The sequence below is a fragment of the Labrus bergylta genome, chromosome 23, assembly GCF_963930695.1.
Source record: "Labrus bergylta chromosome 23, fLabBer1.1, whole genome shotgun sequence".
In the NCBI taxonomy this organism is placed as follows: Eukaryota; Metazoa; Chordata; class Actinopteri; order Labriformes; family Labridae; genus Labrus; species Labrus bergylta.
The window spans coordinates 3,074,073-3,099,199 of record NC_089217.1 but is presented as its reverse complement, the minus strand read 5'-3'; the positions used below and the strand labels follow the sequence as shown (position 1 = coordinate 3,099,199).

Below are 25,127 nucleotides of genomic sequence, written 5' to 3'. Positions count from 1 at the left end.
TCCTATCCTATAATAACCCAATAATAAGAGATTTATCATAAGAATATGTGACATCGCTTAGTTACCTCTTTAATGTATTTGTTGTTTTCAGTTCAGGATTAAAGAAATGTATTGAACATTTTAAGTTAATATGCAGCTAACATTTTAACATTTTCAATTATCAACAAGTTTTTATAAGCATTTTTAATCTGCAGTGAAAACACCAATAACTCAAAATATAACTCATAGTTTTGGGCTTTTTTAATGATTTTAAAACAGGTAGATATATTTGATTATAACTAGTTAATTTAAGATTAAAATTCTTGTTTGGTGACGACCCTAGCATAAATGTTGTCTATGATATGCTGTTAATCTCTCTAAATTGATTACTCTGTGTTTCTGCGTTTACCTTTTAATCTGTGGAGTCAGAGGTGACGTTGAGGACAGAGGTGAGGATCCAGTGTCAGAGTTCACTGGACACCACCGATCACACACACACTCACTATCGAGTTTTCTTTTATCCACTATTCCCTCCAGTTATGATCTTCTCTTACCACTTTCTTTTGCCTTCCTCAAACATGAGCTGATCTCTAAACCGTAAATTTTTACTGCTTACTGTAAACTCACCTGAGTAAACACACACACACACACACACACACACACACACACACACACACACACACACACACACACACACACACTCTGTGACTCAGTGCAGAGCTCAGATGTCTGGTGTCAGGTCTCTGTTGCCCATCAAGGCGATCGGCGTAATTACCTGACCGTGCTGCGAGTGTGGGGGAAATAAGTGCCGGCTGACTCATTCTGCTCGGGAAAAAATACAAAGATATCAGCGGCAGATTAAGAGAGAGAAGTCCTCAGAGTAACAATGATAAATGTTGGAGCAGGCAGACGGAGAGGAAGGAGAGGGAGGGGGAAGAAGGTGCGATGGTTTCACCGGCTTCTCGGCTACAGGTGAGCTGCTGCCAGGTGACATTCTGCCTCTAGGAGAATGATATAACTAGAGTGGAACATCATTTTATTGTAGTTTTTCTTTTAGTTAAGTGGTTGTGAAACAAATTAATTCTTGACAGCCTAAATGTAAGGCTGGAGTTTTAATGGCTCTGGATGTTAGTAACTGTTGAAGGCTAATGGTGACAGCTTTTAGCGGGGAGCTATCAGGACTGTGCAGGTGTTTTTTCCCCTGTTAGTTTTAAGAACATCTAATAACTTAAAGTGGAAGATTTGCTCTGAAAAAAGAACCTCATTGACGTTCTCCAAAGTTTACCATTGTGTCAAAATGTGTGCTTTTTTGTGTTTCCCCTTGTCTCATATAGTGCTAATTCCTTTCCTTTTATTTCATCAACAGTAGCTACATGTTCTCAGCCAAAACTTGTCAAATATTGCAATTTGTTCGGTGGCCTTTAACTCCAAAAATGACACCCTATGTATGTATTAAGCCCCGTGTCCACCTAGCGGTTTTTTTTCCCGAGCTGCAGCGTCTTCATTTGTTTTCAATGTGTAGAGAGCGATCGCAGCAGCACGCTGGCAACTGGAAGAAAGCGCAATGCCCAGCTCCGCCTTTTTGCTGCGGCCGCTCCGAGCGCTCAAGTTGAAAAACGTTCAACTTTTCAGAAAGGCGCTTGTTGACATCATCTGCGCTCTTTTCCAAATGTAAGATATTCCCCTTAGTTTTATGTCATGTACCCACCTCTGCCTCTGATCGGGAAATAAACGATCTAAAATATAAAACCTGCAGTAAAAAAGTAACGGAGCCGTGTCGGTCATACAGCGACCGTTGTCATAGAGACAGGACGGACTTGCAGCGCTTTTTTTTCTCAGTGCACAAAACGCTTCATGCAAGCGCTCCCGTTTGCTGCCAGGAAAAAAACAAACACTTTTTGTAGGTAACTTAATTTAACCTCCAGGTTGAAAGCCGTGTTTGACCCATCCAATGACGCTGAATCCCAACCGCACTTCTCTCACTCCTTATTCTGCGTCACATGACTTAGTCGCCACATCAGAACATTTCCCTGATTGGTCCTTACAGGTCATAGTTTGAAGCACAGGGCTAATTTCCAAGCTGCCGTATTTGACAGAGCATTAGACTGAAATCGGTAAATCTCTAAAATACAGTGATGGAACATTTCCAGCTTCAAGCAGCGGGTTAAAACTCCTGAGCTGACTCGGTTCATATCACACAGGTGGTCTCTTAATGTGAGATGTAAGTTAACTTTTGAAAATCCCCGAGTAAACATTTTCCTGTAGAGAGAAACCGGCTTCACACTAAAACCCACACTGGAGCAGTTGTGTGCCTCTTTTGTCAAACAACTTCTCCCACATAATCACAACATCTTCTGCTTCGCGAGGCAGAGGATGTTCAATTCGATTCCTCCCACTTGCAGCTGCCTTTTTTTTTTTTTTTTCGTGGCTCTTACTTACTTTGTTCTCGCTTATCTTTAATCAACAACCCTGCTGCCTAGTCATGGTGAAAAGACGGCCGCAAAGGAGCAGTGGAAGCATATTTAAACCACCTGAAAACAAGCTGAAGAAACAGCTCCTAATATTTTTACTCATTAGCATCGTCACAGTGGATTTGTATTTTAAAAAACAGGTGAGAAATGAAAGATTTGACACCTTTCTCTGTGTCTATGATCTGCATTTAACACAGAATATAATCTGCTCTTGTATCAGTAACAGCGTTCGCTTTCTACTGTAAAGTTACTGAAACACATGCACACACACATGAACACACAAACACACCATATTCTCCACCAATATAATTACTGGATGAGCTGCCGATGCTCCCGCTGTGCAGTTGGCATAGCAACGCTGACAACCCACCTCTGCTGGAGGAGGAGGAGGAGGAGGAGGAGAGGGAGGAAGAGGAAAAATAAGGAGAGGATGAAAAAGAAGAGCAGTTATGGTAAAAAAAAAGGAGGAGCAACAAGAGAAAAGAGGGAGATTAGAGAGGAGGTGGAGGATCTGACAGAGCTGATAAAGACAGTGGAGGAAGAGGAGGAGGAGGAGAGTGGAGGAGGAAGAGGAGGACGATTAGTTCCAGAGATAGAAAAAGAGGAAGGGTCCAGATGAAGAGAAGAAGAGGAGGGAGGCAGGATGATGAAGAGAGAGGGAGTAGGTGGTGTTAGAGCGAGAGGAGCAGAGAGCAGCTGCATTCAACTCTTCTATTCACGTTTTCATTTCATCTCTCGAGCGGAGGTTTGTTCAGCACGCTGAGAGTCTCTCGCTCTCTTACCTGACTTGTTTGAATGTGAGCAGTTAGTGAGACAACACTTCTTTACAAATATGCCTTTGATGCGTCTACAGATAATCTAAGAGTGCATTTATCATCTATCACTTCAACAGACTCTAATTATTTCACCTTGTCAAGTCCACATTTATAGAAAACACTTTGATTTAGTTTCATATCAACAAAATCAAACTTCTTTATTATTATCCAAAAGGAAGTTGGATCTGCAGCAGGCATCAAGACCTGCAGCAGAATTACATTTTAGGACTTCATCTGACATCCTGAGGGGAATAGAGGGGGGTCCCCAGCAGGGGCTAATGCCATAAGGGGGTCCTAAAATAGACTTTATTAATCCTGCAAGGGAAAAATCCAGTTTTACACTCTGTTGTTGAGACATGCTAAACACACATGCAGGCTGAAATACACACACACATGTACAAACAGCATCCTGTGGACATGCACTGAAGGAGAGATGACAGAGTGAACACTTCTGAGCTCCTGAGCTGCTCAGAGGCACCTGGCAGTCCCCAGGAAGTCAACTTGGCAACTCTCCAGCTACCAAATTTCCAGCGGGACTTGAACCGGCGGCCATCCGGTTTCACGCCCAAGTCTCTCCAGACTGAGCTACTGCCGCCCCTTCGAACGGCAAGTTTGGGTACCCCTGCTTTAGAGCATATACTGTACTTTGAAGTTTTATTCTTTGTTAGTAAAAGAATAATGCAACAATATTCAACTGTATCGAATCAAATCTTCAAATCCATATATTTAAACATCTTCACATCTTTAAATCCATATATTTAAACATCTTCACATCTTTAAATCCATATATTTAAACATCTTCACATCTTTAAATCCACATGTTTAAACATCTTCACATCTTTAAATCCACATGTTTAAGCATCTTCATATCCAAATGTTTAAACATCTTTAAATCCACATGTTTAAACATCTTCACATCTTTAAATCCACATGTTTAAACATCTTCAAATCAACATGTTTAAACATCTTCACATCTTTAAATCCACATTTTTAAACATCTTCACATCTTTAAATCCACATGTTTAAACATCTTTAAATCCACATGTTTAAACATCTTCACATCTTTAAATCCACATGTTTAAACATCTTCACATCTTTAAATCCACATGTTTAAACATCTTTAAATCCACATGTTTAAACATCTTCACATCTTTAAATCCACATGTTTAAACATCTTCACATCTTTAAATCAACATGTTTAAACATCTTCACATCTTTAAATCCACATGTTTAAGCATCTTCACATCCATATATTTAAACATCTTCACATCTTTAAATCCACATGTTTAAACATCTTCACATCTTCAAATCCACATGTTTAAACATCTTCACATCTTTAAATCCACATGTTTAAACATCTTTAAATCCACATGTTTAAGCATCTTCACATCCATATATTTAAACATCTTCACATCTTTAAATCCACATGTTTAAGCGTCTTTAAATCCACATGTCCTAACATCTTCTCAGGCTATTGTTGGCTGATGTGATTGTGTTCTTTCAGGAGTCGCTCCGGCTTTGTTTGGTCATCCCTCCTGTTTATTTGAATGCTTTTTAAACGTGCTTATTTTTAGAGTGCAGCGAATTTAACTGGCCTTTTTTATGCGGACAAATCTACTTAAAATAACTCTCAGGCAAAGTGTGTGTGTTTCTGTGTGCAGTCACAGAAGCTTGACACTACAGTTTGTGTTTGTGTGTGATAGTGTGTGTGATAGTGTGTGTATTTTAGAAGTGAGCCTTAATGCCTGTGATCCTGCCTGCTTTTAGTAGATTAGGGCTCACTCAAATGTAATGGTGCCCACGACCTCTTAATGAGAGTGTCTGTGTGTTTGTGTGTGTGTGTGTCACTCTGTGTAGAAGTGTGTATCCATTTACCTTGTTTTGTGTTGAGTACATTGAGTACAGTGATGCAGCTGAGCTCTGACTTTCACTCTCTGCCTGTTTAGACGCAAATCGCTCTACGGATACACACTTTAATGCGAGGATCATCTCATTATACACACACACACACACAGATCTCATTCATTCATATATGATGATCAACTGTAATCAGTTTTAAATGATCCAGAAGGCTCAACACTCACAGCAAAAAGCAGAGGAAGTTAAGTGTTTTCAAAGTAAAGGTGTAACAATTCACTAATTCACTTAGCAGACGCTTTTCTCCAAAGCGACGTACATCAGAGAGTAAGAACAACACAAGCAAGGATCTAGAAAAAAGGGAACAATGTCAGTAAGAGCAAACGATCAGCTTTGAGTCTGATTGGACACACAGGTGCTGACAGGAAGTGACCAGAGGCAAAGCACAACATTGAGGGCAGTTCTTGAGAGCTCTAATCAGTATAGAAACCATCTTATAAGTCATCGTTATCAAACAAAAACCATCGTCATTACCATCATCATCATCAATAATATGGAGACCATCATCATTAAGTTAGTAGGTATTCATGAAAGAGCTGGGTCTTTAGCTTTTTCTTAAAGGTACAGAGGGACTCTGAAGATCACATGGAGTTTGGAAGTTCATTCCACCACCGGGGGGCGACAGAGGAGAAGAGTCTAGTCAGAGACTTAGGACCCTGGATCAGACGCCTTTCATAACGATGAGGATCTTGTTTTCACAATTTTTGTCACCTGTGCCATGTAGGTCGTGTTTCAGTGCCGTTGGTTCCTTTGTCGGCAGGATTACAGAAAAACTAGTCGCTTGGTTTTCATGAAACTTGTTGGAAGTACTGTATGTTGCATCGGCCAAGACGTTTAGGATCAAGTATCGGATTAAACTCACAGTTAACCAATGATATTTCTCAAATTGTAACGTCTGTGTCAAAGGACAGTTGGCAAATTTGCAAAATGTCCGGTGGCTGGTAAGAGTAGACTGAATAAAACAGACGGACGTAGAATCAGCATTGGGTTTTGAAGAAGTGTTGTGAGGCTCAGCGATGGCAGTTGCCATATTGAAAAGCCGGGAGTACTTTTGTTTAGAGATAAGATGTATGTTATTGTCCCAAAATGGAAATTTGTCTTGGACTCTGTCTTGCTGTTTCACAACAACTATTGGTGTTTTTGATTTAGTTACACAAACATGAGACTACGTTGCTAATAAATACTGTAATGTACGGCTTAACTTTACTGTTGATGGACGGAGCGGCCATGTTGGATTCTAAGCTCAGGCTACTGAAGTTCCTCAAATATCCTAGGAGACTGGAAAGCGCTTGACAAGCTCAAGTCCATTTACCATTTGTTTATGGTGTCGTGGGTCTCAGTGACCACATTTGACATGACATGAGCTACTTTGATCAACACAGCCGTCGGTCACCACCAGTTCTGTGATTCTAATTTAGAGTGTTGCTTTAGGAAACACAGATCCAGCTTATGAACAACTTAAATTAGATTCCGTGTGAATGCAGATTTACCCGCTCCACCACACACACACACACAAAAGGAAACAAATGATACCAAGCAAAGAAATACCACAACCAACTGAAGCCTGACTTCTGCCTCACACAGTCGATGTCACACTTTCACTTTCTGCCTTTGGTTTCACTTCCAGATAAATGCTTTTAATAAAACGTTCTTACCGCTCGAGTCACTTCCCTGAAAGCACTCGAGTCATGAGGTGTGTGTGTGTGTGTGTGTGTGTGTGTGTGTGTGTGTGTGTGTGTGTGTGTGTGTGTGTGTGTGTGTGTGTGTGTGTGTGTGTGTGTGTGTGTGTGTGTGTGTGTGTGTGTGTGTGTGTGTGTGTGTGTGACTTTGTATGCATGTTTTTGTGTGTGTGTGTGTGTGTGTGCGTGTGTTTGTGTGTTTGTGTGTGTGTGTGTGTGACTTTGTGACTTTGTATGCATGTTTTTGTGTGTGTGTGTGTGTGTGTGTGTGTGTGTGTGTGTGTGTGTGTGTGTGTGTGACTTTGTATGCATGTTTTTGTGTGTGTGTGACTTTGTATGCATGTTTTTGTGTGTGTGTGTGTGTGTGTGTGTGCGTGTGTTTGTGTGTTTGTGTGTGTGTGTGTGTGACTTTGTGACTTTGTATGCATGTTTTTGTGTGTGTGTGTGTGTGTGTGTGTGTGTGTGTGTGTGACTTTGTATGCATGTCTTTGTGTGTGTGACTTTGTATGCATGTTTTTGTGTGTGTGTGTGTGTGTGTGTGTGACTTTGTGACTTTGTGACTTTGTAAGCATGTTTTTGTGTGTGTGTGTGTGTGTGTGTGTGTGTGTGTGTGTGTGTGTGTGTTTGTGTGTGTGTGACTTTGTGACTTTGTATGCATGTTTTTGTGTGTGTGTGTGTGTGTGTGTGTGTGTGTGTGTGTGTGTGTGTGTGTGTGTGTGTGTGTGTGGTCCCCTGCCCTTTGCAGCATATGTCCAGTCACCATACGTCCTTGCATTTGTTCTGTTGTTGTCGCCCCCGCAAAAACTATTTTTAGCCCTCGAGCCGCGAGGACGCGTACATGCATTGACTGTGAGTGTGTGTGCGTGTGTGCGTGTGTGTGTTTATGTGTCAGGGTGTGTCATCAGGTTACAGTATGCGTGTGTGTAAGTGGACTCCTCTTTGTCCTGGTTGACAATTTTAGACAGACGGCCTCTGAAACTTTCAACAGGTGATGTCAGATGCTGTGTGCAACCTTTCCCACTGACAGATAGACTGACACACACACACACACACACACACACACACACACACACACACACACACACACACACACACACACACACACACACACACACACACACACACACACACATCAGAACTCAAGCAACACAGGAACCCAGGTTGGTTACCTGTACCCTGTGTGCTGAGGCTCTAGGCAACAGGCAGCCTGGCTTTGACTCAGACCTGTGGCTACTTTCCTGCATGTCAGGTGAAAATCCAAACATACAGAAATAGATAAATATTTTGCGGACATAGAATGGGAAGTAGAAGTATTACAGGGCGAGAGTCAGAGATTAAAACATGAAGAGAGAGAGAGATGTGTGCTGACTCATCCTCTGACAGAACAGATCTGTCTCCGTCTCTCTCTCGTCACCCCAAAGTGCTGCTGGCAGTCTCTCCGCCAAGCTGTTCCCACTTCTTCTCCACCAAAATTTCCGCAGCTGAACCCGCCTGAAATGTGCTCTCCCAACATGAATAATTAATTTACATGCTAAATTATACTCTCGATTTAGTTCTCTCTGTGTTGTCGCTGCTCTGTGGTGAGAGAGACGTGTCACAAAGACGGATGACAGTGTTGATTTTGATATCGCTGATCTCTCTTTACGGACAGACTTTGATCGTTAATACTTTTATTTTTTGTGTTTGTGTTTTTTTTTTTAGGAAAGCGATCTCCCGTTCAGGCCTCCAGCACCTCGGTCCACCTCAGCCGTCGCTGCCTCCTGCATCCAACGGGCCCAACAAGGAGCTACGAACCTATGTGGACTGGACGGTCAGCCATGCACAAACACCTTTTTCTACTTTCACACATGCTCAAACTTTTAATAAACCTAAATGCAAACTGTGCATCATGCACATGGCTCCAAATACTGCACAAAAAGACTGTCTGCATTGTCCTTATTCTGTCTGGCTGAGTCACTAAATGACATTTGGATTTTTTTCATGCCAACAGATTTGTTAGCAGACTGGTTTCAGCAGCCGTATGTTCATGTGGAAGTGAAAAGAAGCTTTCTTATTTTAATTTTTTTTTTTTTTTTTGAAAATGTCTTGACAACCAAAGATGGCAAAGAAAGTTTTAAGTGACAGGATGCGACTTCTTCATGGTTTGATTTCGCACGGACTTAATGGCTCTCTCTTTCATAACGCCTCTCAAAGCTGAAGAAACTTTAAAAAAAAAAAAAAAAATCTCTTCTGCTTTTTAAAATGCTGCAAAGGTCCGATGGTTAGAGAAATGCCAAATTGATGTAGAAGTGTTCCCATAAATGTCACGAATCATCTCTGCAAAGTAGAAAAGGAAGAAGTCATGAAGTGCATCAGAAAACCTCATTTCCATTGAAATCTGCCCCAACAAAAAAAGCAGGACATTTATAAAAGCTGGTCCACCTTGTTAACCCATGCGAAACAGAACACGTCCATGTCGGCTGCACTCTTAACCTCAACCTCATATCGTCACTTATTCTCCATCTTGTGATGATAAAAACTGAACCCCTGCATTATCCACAAGGTCGCCATTTCAGCAGAGAGCAGCATTTCTTTTGATCCAATCTAACCTCCTACACTGAACTGAACCCTCTGTTTCTCTTGTGTAGACACCTTAGAGAAAAGGCTCTTTGAAGCCTTAGAATACACTAGAAGACGCACAATGAATATCTTTCTAGACGTGACCCACAAGTCCTGTAAACTAGTTCTGTAAACGACTTCTTGTGAGTTATATGACACAAAATATTTCAGAAAATCGGTGAGGTCAGGATCTTATAAGGTTGGAAATGATTCCAATACTCTCTCAGAAAATATCGACTTACAATTTTTTGACCATATAAAAGGCAGGGTTGGTAATTTTCAAAAACCAGCATGATTCTGAAAGTAGCATTCCCTCAGTGCTCCGTCTGCACCCCCTCCCCTCTGTGCTCCCTCTACAAGCCACGCCCCCCCCTCACTTACATGCACGAGCACCATCGCTCCAGAAGCGGACCTCAGCTCATCGCTTTCATCGTGTAGAAACTACGTCGTCTCACGTCTCATTCAGCCGTAACTAAACTCACAGTATTGAGTGTGGGCTCGTGCACGCCATGGTTAGAGAGCGAGCAGGGAGACAGGGAGGCTTGTGATTGGTTCATCAGATTGGTACCTCGTGGCAGACATTAGTCAACGTTTTTACAGGCTTACAAACTGATACAGATAACGGATTTTCTTTGTTCCTTTCTCAGAGAACATGAGTTATTAACTTCTGTCAGGACCTGAAGACAAGTTCAAACAAAATCTTAAAAAGTGGATCTGGAGGAAATAACCAACCCTGCCTTTAACAGACAGGCCTATTCTTATTCTTATTATTACAATAGTAGAAACATGTTCATGCAAAACAAATCGACATTCAAGTGTAAGGATCAGGTCAGGAGTTACATTTTGTAGATGAATGATTTAGTACACGCACACACACACACACACACACACACACACACACACACACACACACACACACACACGATGAGATAAACATAGAGATTCATTTAATTTATGCGCTTCATTGTTACACATTCCTGATCCTGCTATTCCAGCCTGTATCTGACGGTATTAGTTTTGAGTATCAGATCAGTGCATCCCTCACAATCTGTCGTTCTGGTCTCAAAAAAAACCCATTCTAATTTACTGTTAAAACTGATTCAGTCACAGTCTGGACTATTTGGAATAACAACCGCCATCTTTTAGCTGCCCGACAATGAGCCAGACGGAGGGAAAGGAAAGGCGTGCGTCTATTTTTCATCTGTTTCAAGAAAGACAAGATCGACAGAATCATCAGTTTAGGCACATTTTCAATTTGGAGCCCACAAGGCTGAGAACGCACAACAAACAAAAGACTCCTGTGTGCTCAGAAACAGCATCCACAATACTTCAGAATCAAAATCCTTCATGTGAAATGAAGTTCAATAACAAGAGAGCATCATCTCTATCCGTCGCTTTTAAGAGGTGTGTTTAACTGTTGAATCAGGCATGGAGTGAATCACACACTCGTAATGATAAGCAAATAAAAAAAAGTGCTGTATTATTGATTGTAAGATGTGAACTGTGTCAGCCCACATCTGAGAGTCCCCTCCGGCTCTGTCTGCAGGGACACTTCCACCACGTCACCACTGGCCTTTAGCTGTCTGTGTGACACACACACACACACACACACTGGTATTCATTATACATAATCACTCATTAGTATACACTTTAGGGTTGATTTAATGCAGTGACTGACCTCCTTTTAGACCCAGATGAGTCAGATAGTGTGATTATATATTCGCTCTGGGGCTCTGAGGCTTTATCAATCACAAAATAGCACGCTGTATTTTTTTTGTTTCGTATTTTGTGTTTTCCTGTAAGTCACCAGAGAGGATGAGGAAATGGAAGTGTTTACTGATGGCCATTCAAAGGGATTTACTGCAAGCTGACTTGACGGCTGTGGCAGAAGCAGAATGTTTGCCATGATTTCCTGCAGAGAGAAAGAGAGAGACACACACGGAGAGATTAGAAGAACATCAGGCTCTTCTCGGTTTCAGTCACTAGTTATTATCAACATTTCAGCAGCAGAAGAATTATGTCAAAAACAATCAAAATACAGAACTTGAATTAAGTCTGAAAAGCCAAGACTTCTTCTGTTTCCCTTTTTTTAAAGTGCTAGATCTAGAAATGCTAGATCTATGCTGTTAATGTTGAGTTCTTGCACATATTGGTCATACTGGGAATTTCATCTGACAGAGACAGGTTACTTTTGGCAGAGGGGAAAGTACCGGTCGTTTCAAATTCATCATCTTTATTAGAATCCACAATCGGCTGTGGATCAGTGGTAGAGATAGTCTTCTGTCAACCGCAAGGGCCGGGGTTCGATCCCCAGCTCCTGCAGCCACATATCCAATGTGTCCTTCAAAGTGTCCTCTTCAAAGTAAACGAGGGTTGAGAGTATTTTTTTAAAATACATTTTCACCTGAGTGTACGATCTGATGATGTAAGAGACTGAGGCTCTGACGCACAGATTGTCGAGTACTTGGGGTCGATTTAAGGGGTCACCCCTAGTTGGTGATACAAATCTAGATTCATAAAATGTAGATTAATTTAGCCGTTATCGTCTCCCTTAGAAGAGAAATGGTCTGTGGGTATTTTTAGAAAACACAGTTGACGTAATGGCACAAAAGTACAAATAGATAGATAGATAGATAGATAGATAGATAGATAGATACTTTACTGATCCAGAGGGAAATTTAAATCATCCAGTAGCAGGTTACAAAGACATGACATGAAACATCTGTTACAAATTAAACCACAACCCCCCCCCCCATACATATATATGAATAAAGAATATTTAAGAATACCCCTAGATGAATCAAAATGTTTTTTAGCAATGTTTAAAAAGAATAAAATTATCAAAAAACAGACATTAAATAACAGTCAGTGCAAAACATTAAAGGTGCGATTTAAATAATTGTGAGGTGAATCTATAAACAACAGAACAAAACACATAAGAACACTAAATGTTCCCTTCAGTACACGTCAGTAAAGAAAAATGTCATCATGGTCTTGAACCTGTACGGTGAACCCGGTGACACGTGTTCATGTTATCCACACATCAACGTGTGTGTGTGTGTGTGTGTGTGTGTGTGTGTGTGTGTGTGTGTGTGTGTGTGTGTGTGTGTGTGTGTGTGAGTTAGCACTTGAATCATAGTGTTTTGATTAGCACCTTGAATTAGCATCCACCGTGAAATTAGCGACCTACTCGGCAGCCTCAATTATGTGCTTGACACGCTCGTTGACCGCTCTCACACCCGAGTGTTTATGCGCGTATGGTTGCAGTTTAATGCGCCTGGAAATAATCTTGAATTAGAGAGATGTGCGAGGATAATGCAGGTCAATAAATCATTATCTCTCTCTCTCTCTGTGTGTGTCTGCAGGAGAACGCCGTGAACGGGGATCACCTGTGGATGGAGACGAGTTGTTCAGGAGAGCTGTGTTATCTCGGAGAGGACACGTGTCTGCTGAAGACCGCAGTGAGTATATACACACTGAACACTACTACTCCACTACTTGATTCATTTCACATGAAGCGTTTTATTCACGTGTGTTGACCTGATATTTCTCAGTATTTAAAATCGAAATGGTAGGTCGTGTTGATCCAAGAGTGCGGAAAGAGAACATGATGTACTCCTCTTGGATGAAATGCGGCTGAATGTTGTTCAAATATTTTAAACGGGATGAAGCGTTCTCATTCAGACGTGTCTTTGAGTCTTTAAAGCAGCCAGACAGACAAAACAGGAAGTGAACACAGTGATGCAGAGCTGTGTGTGAAGGTGAAGTCTCTCTCTCCTTCCACACACATCTCTGGCAGAACAACAGCTAAGTAATAACCTTTCACTCTGACAATGATATAATGACACCTCTGCACATTTCCACTGTCTGTGTGTGATTACAGTGAGAGCTTAAGAACACGGGGAAGGAAAAAAAAAAGAACACTCGCTTAAATCTCTTTCTGTCGTGTGTTTAATAAGATAAATATTCCATCAGAGCTGCCATCTGGCGCTACTTAGCCGGGACGAAGCGACCTCGCTGGAATCTCAGATTACTCTTGACACAAGTAACAGTTGACATGAGCGAGCACGTTCCTACCTGTGCTGGGAGAGATACGGCAGGTTTACACTCAGCGCTGAAATTCACGAGAGATTCAGTCGACTCTTTGAATAAAGTCTCACAGACGTTTTGCAGCGAGACTCTCAGGTGGGCCCGACCAACATGGGATTTTGTGTGCAGATATCTACATTTGGTAGGAAAGAAACCAGTTATATATTGGCCGTCATCTTTCTTAGGCCCTGTGTCCAACTAGGGTGTTTTTCTGAGCTCTCCGCCTTTTTTTGTGCGGCCGCTCCGAGCGCTTTGAGTGGAAAACTAGCTACATCAGTGTCTTCTTTTAAAATCACTTTTAAAAACACATTTTTATCATAAGGCCTTCTTATAATCCTTGTTTCATCCATGATGTTTTATATGTCTCGGTTTGTTTCTCTTTCCTCTGTTAATCGGACTGTTGTTTTATTTTTCATGCTTTTTTAATAGGATTTTATTGTTGTGTATTTGACTGTTGGGATTTTTCTTTTTTCTGTAAAGCACTTTGTGACGTTTGTTTTGATGAGTGCTTTATAAATAAACTTTATTAGATTATTATTATTAAAAAAAACCTCTTTGTGTGGAGGTTGCATGTTCTCCCTGTGCATGCGAGGGTTCTTCCTCCCACAGTCCATGCTCGTTATCTTAATTGTCTCTAAACTGGTGCCAGTGCGAGTGTGGCTGCTTGTGTCCCTATATGTCAGCCCTGTGATTGGCTGGTGAACAGTCCAGGCTCCCATGACCCAGAAGGGAAAAAACAGTATGGATAAAATGGATGGATGGATGATATTCATTGAAGGCAGAAATCCCTTTATTTTCCTTTCCTCCTAATTTAGTCGTTGTCTAAACATTAGCACAGGTGAACAGTTGTGCAGGTCAGCCCATTACCCTCAGAAGCATCAGCACTGACACAACAACAGATGATTTAACTGCAGCGTGATTACCTTCTTTCATTTGAGTCGTTACTGAGGAAGGAAATGAGAGACGCTGTAAATGTCAAGGTGTGTACTTAAACAGTGCAGTGTCAACATCCCACCTGGAGCTTTTAAACTTAATGAGACGATGAGAGGATAGTTTGACATCTCTTTGGTTGTCATAGTGTGTCACCTGTGTGTCAGTCACCTGTGTGTCAGTCACCTGTGTGTCAGTCACCTGTGTGTATTCCTGCCTTGGTGTTTGTTTGTTGTGTATCTCATCGCTCTCTCTGCTGTGTGTCTGTTTGCTCCTTTAAGAAGTCGGCCCCCAGGAGGAAATGTGCTGCCTGTAAGATCGTCGTTCACAACGGCTGCATAGAGCAACTGGAAAAGGTATGCCATGCCACACACACACACACACTAACACACACACACGCACACACACACAGCACCACAACAATCCTAAAATAATGTAGGTGGCTTACTAAGCAAAAAACACACTTTGTTTGTTTGTTTTTGTTTCTCTGTCTCTCTCCAGATTAACTTCAGATGCAAGCCGACCTACAGAGAGGGAGGATCCCGCTGCCTCAGAGATGTGAGTGTGTGTGTGTGTGTGTGTGTGTGTGTGTGTGTGCATAACTACATACATGCAGGAGAGGAAGAACTCCTGCAAATATCCTGTTTATTTTCCATCTTGAATCTTTCTCTCTCTTGCAGCAGAACGCACTGAGACATCACTGGGTTCACAGACGAAGACAAGAGGGGAAATGTAGACAATGTGGAAAGGTACACACACACACACACACACACACACACACACACACACACACACACACACGCACACTCCTACATCAAAGACGGTTATTGTTGTTGAGACTTACCTGAGTGTGTCTGTGTTCGTCTCTGCAGAGTTTTCAACAGAAGTTCTTCCACAGTAAAGAAATCATCGCCATCAGTTGTTCCTGGTGTAAACAGGCTGTGAGTAATAATAATAACTTTATTTAAACATCACCACTAGAAACAGATGATTACAGAGGGCTTTGACAGACAAAGATAAGGACAGAGAATCGTTTATACAAGTGAAGACTGAAATGCAAATACAAGAAATGCACATAAACGGAATAAAAGGGAGAAAACGAGCAGATATGAAAATGCAGCAGACGTTATAGAGCATTACATTTAGAGATGGCGGGTCTGTTGTCTCTCAACTGGTAGGTCGTGGGTTCGATTCCCACTTCCTGCAGCAACATGTCCGATGTGTCATTGGGCGACACTCTCAACCTTAAGTTTCTTGTAAAAAGCAGTTTGAGTAGATCTTGAATAACAGAACATTAAGATCATTTTTTTTATGGTTAAGGTAGCCGGCTCTGCTTTGTGTCAAATTGCAATAAATGAACCATTTTAGGGACAGAGACACTTTGTTTGTCAGGCTTTGGACAGTCATGGTGCAGATGGAAAAAAATGTCTGATTATGAAGTGATGAATAAATCTAAGAAATATTAACAAGTTTTTATTTTTTTACCCACAGTTCCACAATAAGGTGACGTGTTTCATGCTGCATCAGATTGAGGAGCCGTGTTCACTGGGGGCCCACGCTGGAGTCATAGTACCCCCCTCCTGGATCATCAAAGTCAGGAAACCACAGGTGTACACACACATGTTTACACAAACAACACACGGACACACACACTCTCTGATCACGGGTTTTACCTCACCGGGTTCAGTTTCAGTCGTTCAGTGCGATGTGACAAGCTGATGTTAATCTAAATTTAAAGTCTAGAAGAAGCCGCATGTCAGAAGCTGTGTGTGTGTGTGTGTGTCTTTGTGTGTGTGTTTGTGTGTGTGTGTGGGCGGGGGGCTCTGATCTGATATGAGCTGACACACGTCTGATCGGTCTGAGAGAACTCTGAGTCTGCGTCCACGTCATCACACACACAAAAAAACACAGAAACACAAACTCACCCATATCCTTCAGTCACATGCTTTATTGCACTTTTAATTACCATCACAGGGGGCATGGTGACAGTGAGCTAACCAATGAACTCTCTCTGTGTGTGTGTGTGTGTGTGTGTGTGTGTGTGTGTGTGTGTGTGTGTGTGTGTGTGTGTGTGTGTGTGTGTGTGTGTGTGTGTGTGTGTGTGTGTGTGTGTGTGTGTGTGTGTGTGTGTGTGTGTGTGTGTGTGTGTGTGTCTGACTCTAGAACTCACTAAAGAACTCTGCGAGGAGAAAAAAGCGGACATCCTTCAAGCGACGGACGAGCAAGAAGGGACTGGATGTAAGTGACACCACAACAGACTCTGACTGTTCACGCTGTGTTTACGTCCTTTACTTTCATACACGAGGTGTTTGGGTCGACATTACAGCTGCAGTCATGTGTATGTGAAAATGAACTGCTGAAGGATTACAGTTGAGCTACTCTGCTTATGGATGTTTCCTTGTTATTGCTCACCTTTCTGCATATTCCCTGTTTCGTTTCTCTAGGAGTCAAAATGGCGTCCGTTCATGTTGAAGCCTCTCCCCTCTCCTCTCATGAAGCCCATCTTGGTGTTTGTCAATCCCAAGAGCGGAGGCAACCAGGTGTGACGACCCTTTACATTTTTGTCCCTTTGAGACGCCTTCAAGCGTCCAAAGTTCCCGTAAACTACCGGTTGTTTATTTTTCAATGTGGGCCTGAAGGATATGAGCCGATGGGATAACGACATGATACTTCTGTGATTTTTACATCTATCTAATGTTCTTCATGTTTTACACAACAACCATGTTTACAAAATGAATTTAAAAAAAATTAGCATCAGTTAATCTGAGGGTAGCTACCTTTAGCTTCATGAAAACACGACCTCTATCCAAAAGTTTAAATGTTCCTGTGTCGAGGGGAAAGGCATTGCTTGTTCATAGAAAATAATTGGGTTAAATTCAAACGTTTGGCCATGATGTGTTGATTGCAAATGCTTGTTGCTAATTTACGATGGAATTGCGGCTAAACGCAAAGCCCTGGTTCTGTGAGCGATGAATTCAGAGAACACTTCTTCTATGTAAGGGCGACAAATTACAAGAAAAATAAAACGAATGAGAGTTTGATTGTGTTTTAGTCCACTGTGACATTTAGTGTTTCTCCAGTCTAAGTGTTCCTTTCTCTCTGTCTATAAATCATTTTCAGTCCTTGTAGAAATGACTCATTTTATGTGTGTTGCTAAAACTTGCAAGTAACCTCCCTCTACAGAAGAGATGTCATCATGACACTTTCAGATATTAGTAAAAAAAAAAAAAAAACGTCCTTTAAACTCTACGTTTAAAATCTTCGTGCTGTTCGGCGTCTTACAGCAGTATCTCGCTTCAGGAGTTATTACATCCTGCGACGCTGCCAACAACAGAACGTTTAATTAGCAGGACGTCAGCTCAAACGGGATTACTGTCATCAGATAAAGAGAGTCGCAGCTGACGCATTCATATTGTAGAGATTCTGGATTTGATAACAGCAGAGAGAATAGTTTCAGATTGTACGGTTGCTGTTAAAGGACACCTTGTAATCCAGTGTGTGTGTGTGTGTGGGGAGGTATCTGTATCACCTCTCTGTGTGTCTCTCTGCAGGGTGCCAAGGTGCTACAGATGTTCATGTGGATCTTGAACCCTCGACAAGTCTTCGACCTGTCACAGGGCGGGCTGCGGGAGGCGTGAGTACCCTTCAGTTGTGACAGTGTTTGGCTTTATTAAAAAGTCACCACCTCTTTTGACAGCCTCAGAGGACGGACCGACTTAAGTCGCTGTGCTTGTTTATGTAGGAAACAGTTCATGAGTGTTGAAGAATGCGTAACTTAAGAAATGTATCTGCGTGTGTGTGTGTGTGTGTGTGTGTGTGTGTGTCATTTTTAATTACAAGCTGTCTGTAATGTAAAAATATGAAACAACAGAAAACAAACAACAACAAAAAAAGCGATTAACATAGAAACACAATGGCTGCCAACACGAGTCCAAATGTTGCAAAAAAAAGTGGATCTCAAGAATTCTTTATACAATCCATCAATCATTGTACACTTCTATCTTCATTTCACATCCAATTATTTGCAAAAATGAACTACAAGGGGTTTGAAAATGATCTCTTATTTAAGCACTCTGCTCATGATTTGAGCAATTTTCAACTCGCACAAATTACAGCCACTCAACTTCGATCAGCGCTATTTTTCACCTGAATAGAGCCTCTTTTATTCCACAACCAGACCTCCCTTTGCTTTGTGCTCTTTGTGAAACACCAGGTTGGAGTTGTATCGTAAAGTGCCAAATCTGAGAATCCTGGCCTGCGGAGGCGACGGCACGGTGAGAGACTCTGCCCCTGCTAGGTTTTCACATATTGTATATGTTACGGCTGCTTATACTGTGTGCGTATGTCTCACAATAGGTGGGGTGGATCCTGTCCACTCTGGACGAGCTGCAGATGAACCCTCAGCCTCCGGTCGCTGTGCTTCCTCTGGGAACGGGAAATGACCTCGCCAGGACGCTCAACTGGGGTGGGGTGAGTTCGCAGCCTTGACTTCTGAGAGCGACAGGACGCAGCGGTGTCTCCTCCCTGAACTATTTATTTACAAGTCTCTTTTTTTTTTTACATTAAGTTCATTTCATGTATGTACAACATGACATGGTGTGACATCATGTCTCTGTCGAATATGCAGCTTCAACCAAAAACATCATCAGCCAAACATGGATGAGTATCAATACCCAGTTTAAATAAATCAACCTTTTTAACCTCCCCAGCGCCCCCTCAGAGACTGAACAGAAAATCTCCCCCACATTCCAGGAAGTGTACCGCAGTGTTCTCCTTTCCTGCATAACTCATCCTCCAAACCCTGAAAACCAGCCTCTGTGTGACGTCTCCCATGCGCAACGCGTCCAGTAAAGATAACAGAGGAGTCGCAGAAGACAGATTGATGACGTTAGAAACGAGCCGGTGAACAAACTCTGAGCCTCAAGCTGCTAAAAAGTGAAATATTTCTCGATACACAGTTTTTTTTCTCTCCAGATTCTTTTGCTGTTTTCAAGATTTCCATAAAACTTTGGATCTCACTTATGTCATCCTCCAACCTCTTCTAACCCGCTCTCCGAGGGCGACAACACTCACAAGCTAAAAACCCCGAGTCTACCTCGTCCGTTAAGGTTGAGGTGTCTGCAGCAGGTTGTTGAAGCTTTTAAACATTAAAATAGAAAGCATCATCGCTCTGTAGGAAGGCACTTAAGTCTCTTTAGTTGGTGAGAAGCTGAAGCACCAAGAATCTGGCCCCTGACACACACACACACACACACACACACAGTTTCACTTTGCATAACTGCAGTGGAGAAAGAAGAGACCTTTAGCAGCTCCCACATTCTTCTTCCATTAGGATTCTTTCGAGCACTTATGTGGGCTCACAGCAAAGATAACGCAGCAAACACGAGCTGCATGAGTCAAAAAGCCCGAGTCAAAACATGATTTTTTTCTGATGATGTTGCACTTTTTATTCACTGGATCTGTTCATAGAAATGTTACAGTCGCATTCAAATTAGTACAAATCATGTTTTTTATGGTTTGCTGTGTCTTCATGTGGTGGAGTGAGTGAAAGCATGCACGGTGCAAAATGTTAGATCACGTGAATGACTCTGCAGGATTGGAGGAGCACAGATCTGATAAAGTCCTGAGAGAGAGAGAGAGAGAGAGAGAGAGTGAGATGCTGTGAGCGAGGAGGGAACATTCATATCTACTGTGTGTGTGTGATTAGTGTAATTAGTGTGTCCTTTTTGTCCTCTGTTTGTGACTGAAGGGTTTATATCCATTATGTCTCCTGCTCCCCTGCTACTCTTTCTTTCCTTTCCTCCCAATTTGTCTTCTTCTTTTCCTTTCCTTTCCTTTCCTTTCCTTTCCTCCCAATTTGTCCTCTTCTTTTCCTTTCCTTTCCTTTCCTTCCCCTTACATTCCTTTCCTTTCCTCCCAATTTGTCCTCTTCTTTCCTTTCCTTTCCTTTCCTCCCAATTTGTCCTCTTCTTTCCTTTCATTTCCTTTCATTTCCTTTCCCTTCCCTTCCCTTCCTTTCCTTTCCTTTCCTTTCCTCCCAATTTGTCCTTTCCTTTTCTTTCCCTTCCTTTCCCTTCCTTTCCTCTCCATTAATTTCCTCTCCATGTACTTTTTAGCTTTCCTTCTTTCTTCCTTTAATCTTAATCTTCACTTTCTTTTCTTTTCCTTTCATCCTCTAATCATTCATTTCCATCCTTTCCATTTCTCATGTTATTCGTCCTCCACTTCCCACCTCTGTCCTTATTTTCCTTTTCCTTCACAACTATTTACTTTGCACCTCTCTAACACCTTTTTCTCTTCTCTTTCTTTTCTTTCCCTCTTCTTCCTCTCCTGTCTCGCTGACACTCTGTTGTGTTACTCACCGGTTCATCTGTCCTTCCTCTCTCTCGGTGTGAGTGTGAATGTCCCTGTGACGCACCCTGTGTCCAAGTGTGTGTGTGTGTGTGTCTCTGAGGAGGCCCTGCTGATGAGTGCTACTATCATCAGATTGCTGTGTCCTTGTGTGTGTGTGTGTGTGTGTGTGTGTGTGTGTGTGTGTGTGTGTTTGAGTCCTTGCTACACTGATTTCCTGACCCTGTCCAGAGGTGAGGCGGTGAATAAAAATCAGACAAAATACTGTCCATTTAAGAGTCCTGATTGGAAAGGAGGTGAAGTGATGTGGATTGAAAGTTGAATAAAACGGGAGGAGTACACTCTGCTTGGTGTGTGTGTGTGTGTGTGTGTTGGGCTCTTGTTAACGGGTAGATGAGACGGAGAGAGTGAGAGAAGAAGAAAGAGAGAGAGAGGCGCCTGAGTGAACAGAAAGAGGGATGCAGGTGGTAATTTAGCATCTCTTTTTTCCACATATATTCTCCTGTCATCCATCTGTGCCTCTCTACTTTCTCCTCTTCTTTTTTACCAGCTTAACATTCCTCTCTCTCTCTCTCTCTCGCTCTCTCTCTCTCTCTCTCTCTCTGTCTTCTTCTCTGCAGGGTTACACAGACGAGCCGGTGTCCAAGGTTTTGTGTCACGTGGAGGACGGCTCAGTTGTGCAGCTCGACAGGTGGAACCTTCTAGTGGAGAAAAGCATCACACAGCCGGAGGAGGGCACGCAGAAGGTCAGAGGACTGCTTAGCTTGGGACTCTTTCTAAATGCATCAATGAGAGTGTTGATTGACATGGATCAATCACTTCATCCTCCGAGGTTCAATCTTTTATTTAAGGGGTTCATATTTTATTTAAGGCTCAAGTTGTCAGAACTTTATTCACTTTTTTGTCACAGTATTTTCCTGCAGCTCATCCAACTAGCTTCTAATTGTTCTTTCATTTCCCTCCTCTCAAAATGTTACACAGTTTTGCTGAAGAGAAGTTCGTTTTGGGCCTTTTTGCTTTAAACAGGAGACAGGAAATGTTGGGAGGAGCAGGTGGGGATGACGCGACGAGGACCACGGCCTCCACACTGTACAAGGGGCACGCGATGTAACAGCTAGACTATCAGACACCCCAGTTTCATATTTCTAATTTTCTTGAAAAATGTCCAATGAATTTCCCTTAAACCTTAATACCAATACCAATACCAATTTATCCTTCATTTATATGAAGCTATGCGTTAACCAAAGTGTGCTAACATTAGCCTGTTAACATAACAATGAAGGTCACAGGCAACTGCAGCTCGAGCTAAGGACAATTTTGTCCGCTGCTTGCACTTAATGGTGCTTAATAATTGATAACTCCTTCATGAGAATGTGTTTGGAGATGGGGTTGGAGGTGTGAGGAGAGCAGAGGCTTCAGAATAGTGGAGGTGTCACCGAACATGAGTCACAACAAGATATATCGATATATTTTCAAACAAGATATAGAGTAAGACAATATCATTAATATGGATATAGTTTAAGTTACATTAAAATAACGTTCTCGAGGTGCCAGGTCACCTTTTTCTCATCTCACTGATGATGACTGACTGTCTGCTCCTCCTCTCTCTCTCTTTTGTTGTATTTAAGGAACATTTTTATTTTATAATATTACTTTTTAAATTCACAAACAGGTTTTTTATTTTTCCATGTGTTTTCACTGTTAATAAAAAACATATCGATATATATCGAGTATCGCCATTCAGCTAATCAAAATTGAGATATGAGTTTTGGTCCAGCCCTAACCAAACAGCAGTTTGTTTTGGTTTCATGCTGATGCTCGAGGGCGACATCTACTGGATCAAAAAGTCGCACATTCTTCCTTTAATTGTAATTTTCTCGTGCAAACCCCTCAGAATATGAAGCAGAGCAGCAGTAAACCAGCTGTTAGCCCTGACGCAGCTGTGTAATCGAGTTGTTACAGGAATGAATCATTAAATTACCCTCCCAACCTTTCAGTGGTTGATTGATCAATTAAACAATCAATAGGTTGGTGGTCCTGACACTGAATGCAGTGGAACAACAATAGAATAAGTCAGTGTTTGTTGTGTGGAGGTGATGAAGATCCAGACTAAAACATATATTAGAAAATGTGAACATGAGTATCACTGGGTTCCCGTGTGAAGTATATTTGAGGTGTGATCTGTGTGGATACATTGTGAAACACTCACTTCAGTATTTTTATCTGCGTCCTCAGCTGCCTCTCAACGTGTTCAACAACTACTTCAGCCTGGGCTTCGATGCTCACGTCACCCTGGAGTTCCACGAATCCAGAGGTCTCTGAAATCTATTTTAATGTCTTATTATTATTAACGTTTCCCTCTGCATTATCTCTATTTATGTTCCATTAACTCCTCCACTTTCCTCTTAATGCATCCCACTCCGCTGAAAGCTCCGCTGAATAAATGAAATATTAAAAAGGCGCTCGTTCATTCATGCATATGCACCGTCGTACTCCGCTTCAACTCTACAACTTATTTAATGTATTCTGTTTTTCTCTTCCTCTCTGATCGTGTCTTTCCAGAGGCCAACCCGGAAAAGTTCAACAGTCGCTTCCGCAACAAGATGTTCTATGCAGGAGTGAGTGTTCCTGCGTATTTACACTCGCACAAACTCACACAGAGCTCATACAGGACGTGTCGTTTTCTGTAAGACTCTCAGATTCCCAGAGTGTTCAGCAGCTGAGAGGATCGCACAACTCCAAGGGAAGGAAGGAAGTTAGGAGGAATGAAGGACTTTTAAGATCTGCTCACTGAAGGAGGGACGGGGTTAGGATAAAGTAGGTCGTGTGAGGGATCTTTAAAGAGGAACATTTTTATTTTCTGCAATAAAAAGTTTCAATTTTCAGCCTTAAGTTGGGTTGTTTTATTTAACTTTCTTGTAATCTCATATGCTTTAGTAAACATTTAGAAATCATGTTTTTCTTGATCATTTTGTTAACAAAAATCACAACACAGTGAAGGCAAACAGTCGGTCATCTCTACGTCCTGCTGTTGTTCTGATGGAAATACATGTCCACGTGATAGTGACTTCATTATCACCTCTCAGGGTTAAAAACACTTCTTTCTTTTTTTCTCCATACTTTATTAATCCCTGAGGGGAAATCCGGGGTTGACACTGTAATTGAAGGACATGATACTCTCGTACAAAGCCCTGAAATACTCACAAACACAAACAGGACCTGCACTAATGGAGAGAAGTCAGAGTGAGGGGTCTGCACACTGGGGGGGCGCCCCTGGGCTGTCACCTTGCTCGAGGTCACCTCAGCAGTACTCGAGGGAGTGAACTGGCCCCTCTCCACCTGTTCTCTAGTCCGTACCAGGACTTGAATGGGGATGCCGCCCCAATCCAATTAATGCTAAGAAACAATTCCCTGCTCACAGATTAAGTTCATTCCTTCATTTTTTTAAGACCCTGTGTTTCCGAGAATGTCTTAAATCTGTAAATCATGATTTAAAATAATTTATTTAGACGTTAAATCCAGCGTTTGTACTCCTTCAGTTTGTAAGTTGGAAAAGAGGCATGTAGGAGATTCATGTTTTTTTAATGAAGGTAATGTAATGATTCTGTTTAATTATGTACATTTCTGTGTGTGTGTGTGTGTGCGCCCGTGTGTGTGTGTCTTCACAGGCCGCGTTCTCCGATTTCCTCCAGAGGAGCTCCAGGGATTTGTCCAAGCACGTCAGAGTAGTGGTGAGTGTTAACACACACTCTCAGCCTGTATCACTTCTCCGTGTCGACATGTCTGGGCAGCAGGTCGGCCGGTTGATTACAAGAAGTCTTCCTTGAGCTGCTCGTGTGACGCCCCGCCGCACCGGAGTGTCCGTCCTTCAGAGAGAGACACTGAACACTCAGCAGAGCCTTTATACCGCTGCTGACCTCTGACCTCTGTGCAAGGACAGAAACAATCGATTTCATTGTCCATTCTGCTGCCTGTTTAGACGACAGTGACGAGCGTCCTTCACAAGTGTAAACAGTTTGGTGTGTGCAATAAAGGAGAATACTTGAGTTGTAATTCTGCGTGTCTGTCTCTCCCAGTGTGATGGTACCGACTTAACTCCAAAGATCCAGGAGCTGAAGTTTCAGTGCATCGTGTTTCTAAACATTCCCAGGTAGGTGAATAATCCTGCAAGGAAACAGAAAAGTCAGCACACTCAAATGTCCTTTTGAGAATCTGTGTAGAGCAGCAGCTGACGCGTTCCAGCAAACAGCCGTCATCAGCGCTGATGAAGGCTGTGTGCTGAAACGTTAAAGGACACC

At 42.1% G+C, this 25,127-nt stretch overlaps 1 protein-coding gene across 7 annotated transcripts in view; it reads left to right on the top strand.

Annotated features, from left to right (window-relative positions):
• The window catches only part of dgki (diacylglycerol kinase, iota), a 63,589-nt gene that overhangs the window by 23,965 nt on the left and 14,497 nt on the right, over nt 1–25,127 (top strand). For 4 of the 7 annotated variants that reach the window (XM_065951145.1, XM_020656368.3, XM_020656367.3 and 1 more), the window contains exons 2-18: nt 8,563–8,671; nt 12,825–12,920; nt 14,760–14,834; nt 14,980–15,036; nt 15,159–15,227; nt 15,351–15,419; nt 15,970–16,086; nt 16,642–16,716; nt 16,923–17,018; nt 18,030–18,112; nt 18,692–18,752; nt 18,835–18,948; nt 21,450–21,575; nt 23,065–23,143; nt 23,392–23,447; nt 24,498–24,560; nt 24,906–24,979. In XM_065951145.1, the coding sequence (XP_065807217.1) occupies nt 8,563–8,671; nt 12,825–12,920; nt 14,760–14,834; nt 14,980–15,036; nt 15,159–15,227; nt 15,351–15,419; nt 15,970–16,086; nt 16,642–16,716; nt 16,923–17,018; nt 18,030–18,112; nt 18,692–18,752; nt 18,835–18,948; nt 21,450–21,575; nt 23,065–23,143; nt 23,392–23,447; nt 24,498–24,560; nt 24,906–24,979 (1,419 nt within the window). The remainder of the gene's footprint in view (nt 1–8,562; nt 8,672–12,824; nt 12,921–14,759; nt 14,835–14,979; nt 15,037–15,158; nt 15,228–15,350; nt 15,420–15,969; nt 16,087–16,641; nt 16,717–16,922; nt 17,019–18,029; nt 18,113–18,691; nt 18,753–18,834; nt 18,949–21,449; nt 21,576–23,064; nt 23,144–23,391; nt 23,448–24,497; nt 24,561–24,905; nt 24,980–25,127) is intronic. The other 3 variants (XM_020656369.3, XM_020656363.3, XM_020656362.3) reach the window with 2 other exon arrangements.